The 16207-nt window shown below is 42.2% G+C and overlaps 1 protein-coding gene across 1 annotated transcript in view; it reads left to right on the forward strand.

Annotated features, from left to right (window-relative positions):
* Positions 1 to 16207, forward strand: part of LOC127007971 (lysosomal-trafficking regulator-like) — a 192289-nt gene that overhangs the window by 142426 nt on the left and 33656 nt on the right. The window contains 5 exon segments of the mRNA XM_050879516.1: positions 6213 to 6345; positions 9043 to 9183; positions 10929 to 11010; positions 13066 to 13201; positions 13464 to 13616. Coding sequence (XP_050735473.1) covers positions 6213 to 6345; positions 9043 to 9183; positions 10929 to 11010; positions 13066 to 13201; positions 13464 to 13616 — 645 coding nt within the window.

Below are 16207 nucleotides of genomic sequence, written 5' to 3' on the forward strand. Positions count from 1 at the left end.
CACAATTCTTTGCTTTCTAAACTGCCCTCTTTTCAATTCTATCCTTCTCTTTGTTCCTTTATCTCCAGTTTCTTTTCCGGCCATTCTATCTTTGCTGTGGTAGACGGTCACAGTTCTTTCCCTAAACCTATCAACAGTGGTGTTCCACAGGGCTCTGTCCTATCACCCACTCACCTCCTGTTATTCATCAATGATCTTTCCGTAACAAAATGTCCTATCCACTCATACGCTGACAACTCCACTCTGCATTATTCAACTTCTTTCAACAGAAGACCCTCTCAACAGGAATTACAAGACTCCAGACTGGAAGCTGCAGAACGCTTAACCTCAGACCTTCCTATCATTTCCGATTGGGGTAAAAGGAACCTTGTGTCCTTCAATGCCTCAAAAACCCAATTTCTCCACCTATCAACTCGACACAATCTTCCAAACACCTATCCCCTATTCTTCGACAACACTCAGCTGTCACCATCTTCAACACTAGATATCCTCGGTCTATCCTTAACTCAAAATCTTAACTGGAAACTTCACATCTTTCACTAAATCAGCTTCCTCGAGGTTGGGCGTTCTGTATCGTCTCCACCAGTTCTTTTCCCCCGCACAGTTGCTATCCATATACAGGGGCCTTATCCGCCCTCGTATGGAGTATGCATCTCATGTGGGGGGGGGGGGCTCCACTCACACAGCTCTTCTGGACAGAGTGGAGTCTAAGGCTCTTCGTCTCCTCAGCTCTCCTCCTCTTACTAATAGTCTTCTACCTCTTAAATTACCCCGCCATGTTTTTTTTTTTTTTTTTTTTTTTTTTTTTTTACAACAAAGGAGGCAGCTCAAGGGCACACAAAAAAGAAAACAATAATAAAAAAAAAAAGCCCGCTACTCGCTGCTCCTAAAAAAGAAACAAAGAGGTGCCAAAGCAAGATCAACACGGGAGGAGAGGTGTCCTGATACCCTCCTCATGAAAGAGTTCAAGTCGTAGGCAGGTGGAAATACAGATGAAGGAAGATTGTTCCAGAGTTTACCAGCGTGAGGAAGTAAAGAGTGAAGATGCAGGTTACTCCTGCATATGCGATTTGGACAGTATAGGGATGAGCTTGAGTAGAAAGTCGAGTGCAGCGGGGCCAAGGGAGGGGGGAAGGCATGCAGTTAGCAAGTTCAGAAGAGCAGTCAGTGTGAAAATATCGATAAATGATAGAAAGACAGGCAACATGGCGGCGGAATTTAAGAGGTAGGAGACTGTCAGTAAGAGGAGAGGAGTTAATGAGACGAAGGGCCTTAACCTCCACTCTGTCCAGAAGAGCTGTGTAAGTGGAGCCCCCACACATGAGATGCATACTCTATCTGAGGGCAGATAAGGCCCTGTATATGGACAGCAACTGTGCAGGGGAGAAGAACTGGCGGAGACGTTACAGAACGCCCAGCCTCAAGGAAGCTGATTTAGTAAGAGATGAGATATGAAGTTTCCAGGTGAGATGGTGAGTTAAGGATAGACCGAGGATGTTTCGTGTTGAGGACGGTGATGGCGGGGTGTTGTAAAAGAATAGGGATAGGTGTTTGGAAGATTGTGTCGAGTGGATAGGTGGAGAAACTGTGTTTTGAGGCGTTGAAGGACACCAGGTTCTTCTTGCCCCAATCAGAAATAATAGTAAGGTCTGAGGCTAAGCTGCCTGCAGCCTCCAGCCTTGAGTCATTAAGTTCCTGTAGGATGTGTCTTCTATTAAAAGAAGTTGAGTAAAGCAGAGTGGAGTCATCGGCGTAAGAATGGATAGGACAGTTCGTTAATTGGAAAGAAGATCATCAATGAACAACAGAGAGTGGGAGATAGGACAGAACCCTGTGGGACACCACTGTTAATAGATTTAAAGGAAGAACAGTGACCGTTTACCACAGCAGAAATAGAACGGTCAGAAAGGAAACTGGAGATAAAGGTACAGAGAGAAGGATAGAAACCATAGGAGGGTAGTTTGGAAAGCAAAGATTTGTGCCAGACCCTATCAAAAGCTTTTGATATGTCCAGCGCAATAGCAAAAGTTTCACCGAAACAGCTAAGAGAGGATGACCAAGAGTCAGTTAAGAAGGCTAGGAGATCACCAGTAGAACGCCCCTTGCGGAACCCATACTGGCGATCAGATAGAAGGTCAGAAGTGGAAAGGTGCTTTTGAATCTTCCGGTTAAGGATTGATTCAAAAGCTTTAGATAGACAAGAAAGTAAAGCTATAGGACGGTAGTTTGAGGGATTGGAGCGGTCACCCTTCTTAGGCACAGGCTGTATGAAGGCATACTTCCAGCAAGAAGGAAAGGTAGATGTTGACAGGCAGAGGCGAAAGAGTTTGACCAGGCAGGGTGACAGCACAGAGGCACAGTTTTTAAGGACAATAGGAGGCACTCCATCAGGTCCATAAGCCTTCTGAGGATTGAGGCCAGAGGGCATAGAAAACATCATTTTGAAGAATCTTTATAACAGGCATAAAGGAGTCAGAGGGGGATGAGTAGGAGGAATATGCCCAGAATCGTCCAGAGTGGAGTTTTTAGAAAAAGTTTGAGAGAAGAGTTCAGCCTTAGAGATAGATGAGACGGCAGTGTTGCCGTCAGGACTGAGGAGTGAAGGGAAAGATGAAGAAGTGAAGTTGGAGGAGATGTTTTTGGCTAGATGCCAGAAGTCACGGGAAGAGTTAGAGAAAGCAAGGTTTTGACATTTTCTATTAATGAAAGAATTTTTGGTTAGTCGGAGAATAGATTTGTCACGATTTCGGGCAGAAATGTAAAGTTCATAATTAGCATTAGTTTGAAGGCTCTGGTACCTTTTGTGAGCTACCTCTCTATCATTGACAGCACGAGAACAAGCGTGATTAAACCAAGGCTTTTTAGCGTGAGGAGTAGAGAAAGAACGAGAAATGTATGCCTCCATTCCAGAGACAATCACCTCTGTGATGCGCTGAGCACACACAAAGGGGTCTCTATCCTGGAAGCAATAATCATTCCACGGGAAATCGGAAAAGTACATCCTCAGGTCGTCCCACCGAGCTGAAGCAAAATGCCAGAAGCATCGCCTCTTCGGTGGGTCCAGAGGGTGTACAGGAGCGATAGGACAGGATGCAGAAATAAGATTGTGATCGGAGGAGCCCAACGGAGAGAACAGTTTGACAGAATAAGCACTGACTGCTTTTCTGAACTTGCTAACTGCATGCCTCCCCCCTCCTGCGGCCTCGCCGCACACGACTTTCTACTTAAGCTCATCCCTTTACTGTCCAAACCCCTTATGCATGAGTTAACCAGCATCTTCACTCTTTCATCCCTCACGCAGGTAAACAGTCTTCCTTCATTTGTATTTCCTCCTGCCTCCTGCCTTTCAAGAGGAGGGTATCAGGACATCTCTCCTCCCGAAATTGACCTATCTTTCGGCCACTCCTCTGAACGCTTTTTACAGCAGTGAGTGGCGGGGTTTTTTTTTTTTTTTTTTTTTTTTGAGCTGTTTCCTCAGCTGTAAAAAAAAAAATTATTATGGAACTCAATTTCATATATTTTCGATTTTGAATTTAATATTCAATGGTGTAATCTCCCCTTAAAAGGGCCAGACAAAGTTTGGTAAAAGACCAGGACAAGTACTGAATATTGCCAGTTGCTGGATTGAGATTGATGAACAACCAGAAGTGGGCCATGGCCCCTGGACTTGTGATTCCTGATTTATGGACCATTGTGGTTCCTGGACAGGTGCTCCCCCCTGTAAGTCCAGGAAATTGAGAGTTAACCCTTTCACGGCTCGCAGGCTTGGGAGGCGACTATCCCCTCAGATGCAGTCAGGCAGCCCAGTGTGGGGTCTCTTTTAACCTCTTTATCTCAAAAACTATTCATCACAGCAAAAAAACAAAAACACCATTAGAAAGAAGAGGCCCAGATCTATAGGAGTCGGTTATTTATGCCTCTCCTGCGAACATTCATGCACGTTCATGGAGTGTTGAATGTGAACACTTACGTCAGTGCATGCACGATGATCAGCCATTTTGAGGCAACTGTGGACATCTCTCCATGAGGTTCTGGCAAGGTAGTATTGCCAACTGCAATATTTACAACTACAGTACCCTCTCGAGTTTCGCGCTATCCGAGTTTTGCGATCCTCGAGTTTAGCGCTTAGTCCTAAATTCTTACCATCACGACTTTTCGCGTACATTTACGCCTCAAGCGCGTTGCTTTGACATGTATGGGTCGTGTCTACCTACCGTCTGCGTCATGCGTGCTGCCTTAAAAGGCGGTGTCCAACCATTGGGGCTGTGGGCAACCGTGGTTGCCCATATGCCCAACCAGGAGCGAGTTGTTGGTTGTCCTTATGAATGGAAAACGGTTGAGTACGAACCTGGGTACGTGGGTACCGAACGGCTGCATGTAAACAAACAGACGACGGCAGTGGCTGAAGAGTGAGGAGCAGTGGAAGATGGCCCACCAAGAGATTCGTAAAATGGACTTGCAGAGCTGCTTTGCTTACTACTTGATTAACAAGTCTATGAAAATTGTAGATCTCCCAGTGTTGTTTTCCTTTTCTTCTTCTTTTTTTGACCTGTAATGCATGGCAGTGACGGTGAAAAGTAATATTGAAAAATTGCAAAAGGGCATAGAAAAGCAAAATCAGGGAAAGAAAAGGACAGAAAAACACCAAAGTTCAGGGTGATGTGTACAAGTGTGCCCTGTTAAGGGCCGCTTTCACAGTCACTTTGTTTGTTTTGATCATTACCAATGGCGGCGATCGCCGCTTAGTATTTCACGTGAAACTGGCCGATGGGGTAGTGGCGGCTGCAGACAAAGCAAGACACAACTAAGTAAACTAAGTAAGTGGTAAGTGCGGGGCTAGGCTAACCCCGCAGCCGCCACTACCCGATCGGCCAGTTTCATGTGGAAATACTATAGTGGTGACCGCCACCATTGGTAACAATCAAAGCAAACAAAATGACTGTGAAAGCAGCCCTAAGTACATGTTGTGAAGTATAAAAGTGTGGAGAAGGAGGACCTAAGAAGCGATACAAAGCGTTACAGGTCAAAAGATGAAGAAAAAGGTCCACTATACACTGGCCAGTGTTGCGAGAAATAAGGAAACTAAACAAGTTGCACCTCTCTGTGAGCTATATAGGTTTGTCCAACTGTCCCACAGGTGACCGCGAGCGACCGCCCTTACTTTAGCAGACGACACCACGTGGATCACAAGCATGTTTTCAGAACTGCCAGCCATTTGTAAGACAGCCGTCTTCAACTGTGGCTTGAAAACGAACTGTTCTTACTTCCTATTTTCTGCCTATTAACAAGGTACGTATTATGAGATAACAAGGGAGTAAAGACAAAAAAATTGTGATAACAAGGGAGTAAAGTCAGAAAAAGTCATTATTTTCCACGGGTCGCAACCAATAAGCGCTTTTACATGGATTTCAATACCTTGAGTTTCGCAATCCTCGAGTTTAGCGCCATACCTTCGGAATGAAGCAAGCGCGAAACTCGAGAGGGTACTGTATTTGGTCAAAGAATCAGTCAGGTGATAGGTGAAACTATGCAAAAATGCCACTAATTTGGACAAGAACATCCACCAGTTACTTGTCCGTAGGTTCTCCGCACTGGGCTGATATGATTTTCCACGATATATAATGTAGAACCCACTCAACTGGCAATCCTGTGCTGTGAGAAATATTGTTGGAACACTCATACGCGGGAGATTTGAGTGCGGCTGGAGCTCGCAGCGAGCGTTTAGCACCACCAGCAAATGCGCCTACCGCTCACTGCGAGCGTTTAGCTGTGAAAGGGTTAACCCCTTCACTACGGCTGGGCCAGAACAGTGCTCCGCGCCGTATCTGGGATCGCCACGCGCGTCAAATTTCAAATGTCGCTATTGAATATAACAAGTTTTCAGCCATAAACTCAACATAATCATCATGTATTATATATGAAAACATGCATAATTAAATGGTGCACATAAAGAAACAAGTTAATTGATAATTTTGAGATGTAAGCATAAATATACAGAGATGAAATAACTCGTATACTGGCTAAAGCAAGCCAGGACGCAGTAAGCGCATCCTCGGATATGGTATGGCGCACATAAGGACGCAGTATACACATCCTCGTGTTGAAGGGGTTAAGAGTAGTTGAAAGGTTGCACTCCTGTAATGAGATTTGTAGCAAAGGTGATGAACAAAGCTGTTAATTTTCATGGAACACCATATCCATTTTTTCCACAGATTACATCTCAGATCAGCCAGGGTGCTGGGGACGGACCTTACCACTATGGCTCCCACTACAGCAACTCCGGCATTGTGCTCCACTTCCTAGTACGCCTTCCACCCTTCACTCAGCTCTTCCTCCGCTATCAGGGTGAGTCAGTGGTGAAGGTGTGGTTTGGAGTGTCAGGGTGAAAGGTGTGTACTTTGTCTCAGGATGAGTTGAAGGTTTCAGAGATGGAGTCAGGGGTGAAGCAGATGTAGTGTGATGTGGCAGCTGATTAGTTAGTGTGAGGGTGCAGCTTCTAGGAGGACCCGAGTTCGTGTCCTGCCCACTGCCACAAGCTGGGATTTTTCACTCACTGCCGAATGGCCTGAGACTACTCACATGGGGGTCATGAAGACCACCTATCAACCCAGACTCTTTATTCTTTCTCTAAAGAGAGAATCAAAGATGAGCTCTAGGGGACAGCATGAACCAAGCAAGATGGCACCACTCTGAACACTTGCCTGTGCCACAATGGGCTGGGGTCAACCATCGAGCCCCACCAAGAAACCCTACTGATGCCCATAGCTGGTCGTTATTGCGATAAGTTATCGCGATATTTTATTGCTGATAACAAAATCAAGCTATCGACCATCCGCTACTTAGTTAAATATATATCGGTATCTTCGTTACTTTTGTAACCAAACTAGCGATAATCACTACTTTTTTCCACCTCTCAGAAAAAAAATGTTGTCTCCTCCCTACTGCGCATGCGTGGCCCGGGCGCCCGGTGTTGTATGAAAAAACTTTGGGGAATGAAATATCTTCGGTGAAGAGATTTTTTACTTACATTATCGACATTAAAACACTAGGTTATTTTTTTTTAATGTTAGACTCAAAAATCAATATATCAGAAAAAAAATCATTTAACTTTGCCCCAAAAAAAGATTATTCACTGCCTCAAATTTGATATTCCATATTCGTTTGTGAGCATGCCATGGTATTGAAGGCACCCGGTGTTGTGTTATTTGGTGTCCCATCGTCAAAAGCTGGCGCTTTTGTTTACAAACACTGGTCTCTTGTGAACTGCGCATGTTCAGACCAGTAAGTGTAGCCCTGTACAGTCTCACAAAGCTTTTTAACACATTAAGAGTTGCTGGAAGGCTGAATCAAACATACAGTACCACCATCCTCGCTGTTTCTAGAACGACACTCCGTACATATAAATACAACTCGTACAGAGTGTCATTCTAGAAACAGCGAGGATGGTGGTAGTGGTACTGTATGTTTGATTCAGCCTTCCAGCAACTCTTAATTACGGTTAAAAAGCTTTGTGAGACTGTACAGGTCTACGCTTGCTGGTCTGAGCATGCGCAGTTCACGAGAGACCAGTGTTTGTAAACAAAAGCACCAGCTTTTGACGGTGGGGACGCCAAATAACACAACACCAGTTCAGGCGTTTCTAGTATTACCGTCCATATGTACGTGTCAAAGTGTGGTTTTCAGGTTTTGTAAGTTTTCTAAAATACAGATAATGAAAATTTTAATTCACCTATGTTTTTTATTTGAAATATCAATATAGTATCGTTTTCGCCAATCGGACTTATCGCTAGCTAGTATCGGAATTGTGGATTTATATTGGGTATCAGTTATTGGTTATCACCTATATTTGTGTCTTCAGTTAACGAATATCGGTTATCACCAATAAAGTTTTCCATTATCGGTTATCGGGAATAAGGTTTTCTGTTATCGTGCCCAGCTATGCTGATGCCATAGGGGGAACTTAAAAAAAAAATGTCACATGGGTCTTTCTTATTTGTGGTTAATATTTTGGATTAGCCATTATCAAGTTGTCACAAAGAATGCCTAATCAGATGGGAAATTTACATTTTGTGTAATATAAATTTAATGTTAAGAGGAACTCAGGACTAATTGAATTATGAATACAAATGAGAATGGGTACTTCTTAACTCATCTATCTATGTATATCTCCGATGCCCTGTTCCCTCACAGGAACTTCCCTCCAGGGGCTGGTCATGGCGGAAGTGTCCCCATCTCTCCATGTTCTGATACTTCCTCTCAGCGCACTCAATCCTACTACTTGAATCTGTCTCGCTCCAATACTCACTCACCCTATTGATCCACTTCACAGGTGGTCTTCCCCTGACACCCCCTCCCTCAGTCCTTCCCTCATACACTCTCTTCACAAATTCATTTTCATTCATTCTCATCACATTTCCAGACCATCTCTGCAGTTTCGGCACTATGATTTTAGCCCAATCAATCAATCCAGACTATCTCAGCATACCACGCTTCACCCATTTGACCACTCCACAATCCACTCCCTTTGCTTTCACACTCATACCAAAGCTCTCATACACACTTTTATTGCTTTCTCCATTCCATTCTGAAACACCACATGCACCTCTTATATAACTCATTTCCACTGCACATATTCACGATTGCTGTGCTGCATTCCATGTCCACGTCTCTGATGCATATGAAAGAGTTGGCAGGATAATACTGTTTTTTGTACCCCTCTCTATGCCCATGCTCACACTACTTCCTCTCATAACTCTCTTCAACACACCTACTACCTGTCTGTCCTTTACTGCTCTTTCCCTCACCTCACCTTCTATACTTCCATGCTTACATAAACTGTCCCCAAATATTTCAACTCAGTCACCTCCTCCATTCTCTCTTCCCCCAGCCATATCCTTCAGGTCTTTCTGGATTATATGAATCAGGATTATCAACGTAGTAGTAGCTTTTTCTAAGGCTTGTGTCCTCTTCTTGAAACAGCATGCAAATGACACACTCAGGGAACCAGGAACACAATGCCAATTACTGTTTCATTCTCCACAGATGGTAACTTTGACATCCCAGACAGAACTTTCCACTCAATGCAGACCACCTGGCGCCTTGCATCCTCAGACTCTACCACTGACTTCAAGGAACTCATCCCGGAATTCTTTTTTCTCCCTGAAATATTCCTTAATTCAGAAGGTATGTAAATATGTGAAAATATGTATGGAAGCGGATTAACCCTCTCGCACACCGTAAGTTTCCAATAAGTTTCTGTTCCACTCACCATGCATTTGTCAGGCCCGACCGGCCCTTTTTTGCCGCCGTGATACTCTACATTCCCAGATGTATTTTACCCTCACAGATATATTGTACCCCAATAAATTTGGTATCAATGACTTCATAAAGACTTGTACTAGAACATGGGCAAATAAAAATAGAGAAAATATATATATAAACAATATAAACTTGTTTCAAGTCTCCGTATAGAGTATTGTTGACAATAAATCCTAAGTACCAACTCTTCCCCACTCGCTAGCTCGAAATTTTGTGAGCCAACTTTTTTTGCCGAATATATGTTTCGAAGCGGAATCTAGTGAGGATTCTTATGGTATCCTCAAAATTCTCATACCCCTATTAGTTCCTGAGTTACACCGAGAAAACTGTATTTTTTTTCCTCTCCCATCAGAGTAGGCTAACATATAAAAATCACTCAAAGCTCCTCATCTACGCTCCTTAGAAAGGTTGCCATATGTTACCATTAAGAAACTTATCCCAACAAATGACGCTCCCAAATTTGATGCACTTTCACTGAAAACTAAATTTTTAATCAATTTTTTTCAAGTTTTATGACGCGTTTCGCGTCATCGTGCACCAGGACCTTTTACCCTTTGATGACACGAAATGCATCATCGTGCACGAGAGGGTTAATACTTGTGTGTGTATGCAAGTGTACAAAGTTTCTGAATAGAGAAGGAAAGAAATGTTATTTTGTTGAAGTACAATAGTATTTTGCCAATAACAATTTTCAAAATTCAGGTGACCCCCTTATTCATGAGGGTTAGGAGACACATTCTATTGCAAATGTTGATTTTCCATGAATAATTAACACTCAACAGACACAGTCCATACTTTAAAAAAAAAACTCCTGATGATTTGAGGTGGTGCCCTGTATACTAGGAGAAGTGATTCACTTAGGGCCCATAGTATCTAGTAGTTGTACTTAGTTCACATGGTAGCTAACAAAGATTCATGTAAACACAACTCAGGTGTAGCCGTTCATTTGAAAACACAGAAAAAACGGCATTTATTACCTCTAAGGTATATAGGAGTAATGCATGAACCTGTACAGCACTTTCTAGAACTTTAGTTCACAGGAGCACTGCTGCAGTGTGCATGTGTGAACACAGTTTATCACCATATGTCACTAAATCATGATTAAATTACACTTATTACCTCATTGTTACCTTAGCAAACATGAGAGCACTGAAAATTTGTAAAGAAAAATTTAGGATCATAAGTTTGCTTCGTGGGAGGTGACAATGTGGTGATGGCATTGTAACATACTGAGAACAAGGCAGGGGTGCAGGCTAGCAACATGGGGGCAGGGACAGGGATGTGGTGGGGAGTGGCTGTTGATAAGATCAAGCTTGCTATTGCACAGGAAACAGTCAATACCATGACTGACTCGTAAAGTTTGTGGGATGGCAGCCACAAATCTACTGGTGGGAAAAACTTTTTTCCTAGGAAAATTCACTAGTTTCTAAATCTGCAAGTCAATGCTATCAAATCAATGCTATTCTTTGTACTATTGCTTTCAAGAAGGTAAAATGGCCTTTATTTTGACAAATAATCTTCATTCAATAGCCCTAGCCACAGTCATCTCACTATTCTGACCAATCACTTTATGGTTTATGGGTGAAATGATGGTGGGGTTTGTGTTTCAGGCTTCAACATGGGTGTGCGTCAAAGTGGTGAGCGAGTCCATCATGTGCAGCTCCCCCCGTGGAGTGGTGATGATCCTCGCAGGTAGGCTGTCCCACTCATCACTGACTTCTCATGTTTAGTTTAATGTTTTCACTGTTCACATCTTATTTTCCTGTCACCTCCTTCAACCAATCTTCAACTTGTCAATTTTCCTTGTAGCATAATGTCTGGGTGAAACAGTACAGTCAGTTCATGCATGTAGTGAAGACATTGTGATCTTGGAAAATTTCACATATCTTGGTAGCTTAGTGCAGAACAACTGTGGGTGTCATCAAGAAGTCTTACAGCAGATTGAGTTGGCCCATGGTGTTATGGTCTCACTCAGCACAAGTGTATGGCATTGTCAATAGCTGTGCAGAAATACAAGCTTTGGATCTTTAAATTGCTTGTGCTCCCTATTTTATGTGATTGAGACATGGACACTAAGTAGTGACTTAAACAGGCAAATTAATGCCTTTGGTAATCAGTGTCATTTATTTCAACATTCAGCCTATAGCACCAGTAAGCTTTCTTGAGGTGGCCTGCTGGTTGGTCCTAGCCCTTTAGTGGTGCAGGCAAGTATTTTATAGTGGTGCCATCTTATTTTGCTCATGCTGCCCCCAGAGCTCCACATGATCATCTTTAGGGAGTTTCACTAAAGTCCATGTTAATAAGATATCATCAGGACAACATGTAAGTAGTTCTAAACCACTCAGCAATGACTGAAAATTGTCAGCTTGTAGCAGTGGGTGGGACATGAACCTGGATCCCCCTGGACACCGATCCTATGTGCTGACGACTCAGCCATTGACTCCCTACACACCAAATCATGGGACACTACTAGAATGACTGTGATTTTTGCAGTATTCCATGAGCCTGAATTTAGACCTGTTGTCTGCATAGTCTGTGAATGCCAACACCAGTCATACAGACATGTTGTGCACTTATCAATAGTTGATCATGATCACCTGGTTATTTCTGTAAGACATAATCCTGATTGGAGAAGGCTAAGAGGCCAGCCACAAAGTTTATAGCTTGAGCAAGTCAATGGATCTTGCCATGAGGTACTTTGAAATTGTAAGAACCTGCATGGAGACCTACTTTGAGGAATCATTGGGGCTGGCATTGTAGGGTGGGTGAGGCAACAGTCTCCTTGATGTATTCCCTTATTGACTGACTAATTTTGTCCAAGAGTTTGTGACAAAAGAGCATCCATTTATGTCTTCTAGACATCTTTCTTTAGATTATTACTTGATCTACTGCACCTTTCCGTTATAATGTCCAGATGTATAATAGCAGTCTAATATCTTTCATAACTTTGCATTTATTTTGTAAAAAATTATATTAATACTACTTACAGCAGGAAGATAATCCTCCAGAAACACAGATCACTGTCGTGCTCATAATGTACTAGTATTGCTTGTTTTTTGGTGAACTGCAGTATCAGAAATTTTCATGTGGTCTTTGATCTACTAGGTTACTGTACAGAAGCTTTGGAAATTTGTCCCAAAATTATTACTGTATATTTTAAATATGAGTATCAGTTACAGTGGATAGCAGTAAATTTCATCTGCTGTATCAATTTGATGTAAGCACTCACAATACCACTCACTTTTGAGCCCACAAATGGATAAGATAAGTTCACTTGAGTATTTACTTTTCCCTTATTTTTGTTGTTCTTTTCTACATGGTTTTAATATTTTGTTTTAACATAAAGTGACATTTTCACAGCCTCATGAATCATTTACTTAGGGAATATGTGACTATAGCCTTATTGTTGAGCCACATATTATGCATTTAGTTAGTTGATTTTAGAAATAAGTCCATATTAATTTTTCTGGTTAGTCTTAGGATAAAAGCATGCAATATAAGTCTGACCTACTTCAGCCTTGTGGCAGTGTTATCAGCATAGAAGAAAAGTAGACATCAGTTTTTATAAATAGCTGCTTTTTGTTGGGCTTCTGTTTGCAACAAAATTCAACTGGATATTTCTGAAACATACTGATATACATATACTGATTATATCCACTGTTAATGATATATGGTTCATACACAAACATGCATTTTACCAAAATCATGTTCAAGACACTATTGTCACTGGTTATTATTGGTTGCCAGATTTGTGTTGGTGCACCGGGCAGCATTAGAGTCACCACTGGTGACGCAGAACCTCCACCACTGGATTGATTTGGTGTTTGGTTACAAGCAGACTGGCAAGGCAGCAGTGGAAGCCATCAATGTCTTTCATCCAGCGGTATGCTTGTTATCACTATCTTAGTAGCAGATATAAAGTTAGGAGTGACCGTATATTAATGTGGTAATAGTGTCATTGTCAGAAATATTTACATGTGTAATGGAGGAGAATGTACATTTACAGATGAAGTAGATGTGAAAGTTAGTACTGTATTATCTATTATTATTTCATGTTAGCCAAAAGCAGCAGCTGTTGCTATATGTATCTTGGTGAATTAGATGATAAAAAGAGCCAGAGGTTTATGAAATTTAAACTCCCTCAGACATACTTTGGGTACGATGTGGAGAATGGGAGCGACGAGATAAGTCGGGAGGCTCGTAAGGCTATGATCAAGACATATGGCCAAACACCTCAGCAGCTCTTCACCAGCCCTCACCCCCCCGCCAGCAACAGCGGCCCTACTCAAAGTCCACAGGTCAGCCAGTGATGATGAATTATTCTCTTAAATAATGTATATCTACACCCAGCCCCCTTTTATTGTGCCTACTTGGTTATGAAACTGCATGTGATAGAAAAATTGCATGATTGCTGAATTGAAAAATCAGTGGGAATAAATCTAATTGGTTGTTGGGTGGTCTATGTACTATTGTGTGCATTGGACTCGAGAACACCAAACTCGAGCTGTCACTCACAGAGACAAGATATGGCAGTGTCGCTCTTCCCCCCCAGGTCCCCCTGGGGGCGCTGACTGTCAAGTGTCTCTAAATAGTTTCCAGGTGTGAGAGAGAGAGAGAGAGAGAGAGTATTTTCTTATTTGTATTTACCTGTTTGTAGTCTACAGGGCCCGAGCTAAGCTCTGATAGTCCCGTCTCCATATCTACCTTCATCCAGCCTTTCCTTCATTTGTTGGACACTGCTCGCCTCCTCCTCCTCCTCCCGCAAGCTGTTCCATGTGTTAACACTTCTATGTGCTATGTGAAAAACTATACTTTTTCAAGTCACTCAAAAAGGTTCCTTTATTCAGTTTCTTTCCATGTCCTCTCAGCCCCTGCATTCTCGCAGTTGAGAAGAGATCATCTCTATCCACCTCATCAAACTTATTTACCAACTTATACAGTGTGATCAGATCTCCTCTCTCCCTTCTTTGTTCCAGTGTCATCAAGTCCATCTCCTTCAATGTCTAGGATCTTCAATTATCTTATTTCCATCTCTCAGTCTTTCTATTTTTTCCATTAGTTTGATTTTTCCATTTATTAATCTATAGAACAACTTAGGTTCCTCCTTACACTTTTCAACAATATCCTTTTTGTAACCTTTCTCTTCTTCCCTCCTTATTTTCACATATTCATTTCTTGCTATCTTAAAGTCTGCTTTATTCCTTTGTCTCTTATTTCTTTTCATTCTTTTCCACACTTTGTCCCTTTTCTTTGCACCTGCACATCGTGCATCAAACCAATCTTGCTTTCCTCTTTCTATTGGTTTGTATAATGGAACATATTTTTTGACTCCTGTCTCATATGCCTTTATGAAAATATACTTTTCCTGCACCTCGTTTGTTCTTTTTAACTTTTCCCAGTCCAGTTTTTCATAATATTTCTTGAGATTTTCTATGTCCACTTTCCTGTAGTTACTCCTTTTTCCTTTGTATGATTCATCTTCATCAGTGACATTCTCATCGGTGTCCAACTTTATTGTTACATGATCACTTTTTCCCATGGGACACACATATCTTAATTCATTTAACCCTTTCCTTGCTAAGCACTCACAACGAGACTATACCCCCTGGCACGCTCGGGCACCCCAGCGGGGGAAGGGGATCTCTTTTAACCGCTGTATCTCAAAAACTATTCATCACAGCTACAAAACAAAAACACCATTGGAAAGAGGTGGCCAAAATCTATAAGATTCGGTTATGTAAGCCTCTCCTGCGAATATACATGCATGTTCAGGGGGTGTTTTTTGCTGCGAGTGTGACTGGCGCTCGCAGCGAGCTTTTAGCACCACCAGCAAGTGACGCTAGTGCTCGCTCTTTTAACCTCTGTATCTCAAAAACTATTCATCACAGCTAAAAAACAAAAAAAACATTGGAAAGAGGAGGCCAAGATCTATAAGATTTGGTAATGTAATCCTCTCCTCCGAATGTACAGGCACGTTCAGGGGGTGTTGCCTGTGAAGACGTACATTTACACGTGCGCGACAGTCAGCTGTAAGGCAGCTACTGATCTCTTGATGATGGGGTTCTGGCAGGGCAGTATTGCCAAGTGCAAAATTTACAACTATTTGGTCAAAATATCAGTCATGTGATAGGTGAAGCTATGCAAAAATGCCGCTATATTAGACAACAACATCCACCAGTTGCTCATCCGTAGATTTTCCGCGCTAGGCTGATTGATTTTCCACCAAATGTACTGGAAAACCCACTGAATTGGCAATGCTGTGGGGTGAGAAATAGTGTTGGAACACTCTCATACGCGGCAAATTTGAGTGCGACTGGAGCTTGCAGCGAGCGTTTAGCACCACTGGCAAGTTACACTAGTGCTCGCTGAGAGCATTTAGCAACGAAAGGGTTAATAGGTGCACTCCCTTCGTCAGTACCAGGTCCAGTCTCGCTGGTTCGTCATCACTCCTGTATCTTGTATTTTCAGTCACCCACTGCATCATCAAGTTTTCCATAATTATTTTTAAAAATCTTTCCCCCCATGCCGTCTCACTCCCTCCACCTTTGAATGTTTCCCAATTTACCTCTTTGAGTTAAAGTCACCAACCAACAAGACTTTTATTTGCTCTAAGTAACCTACTCAAACAGTGAATAGTATCCTCAATCATCATCTCATATTCTTCTCTGTTCCATCAATTTGTTTTTGGTGGTACATAGGTTTCTATTAGCATCAGAATTTCTCTGTTTTTATTCTCCAAGTTAACACTCACTATTTCCACCTTTCCTTCTCCATATATTACTGATTTCACCATCAACTCTTTTCTCATCATTATCATCACTCCTCCACCACCTTTACCATAGCTGGGCGTTATCACGATAAGTTATCACGATACTTTATCGCTGATAAC

This window comes from Eriocheir sinensis, chromosome 36, assembly GCF_024679095.1.
Source record: "Eriocheir sinensis breed Jianghai 21 chromosome 36, ASM2467909v1, whole genome shotgun sequence".
NCBI lineage: Eukaryota > Metazoa > Arthropoda > Malacostraca > Decapoda > Varunidae > Eriocheir > Eriocheir sinensis.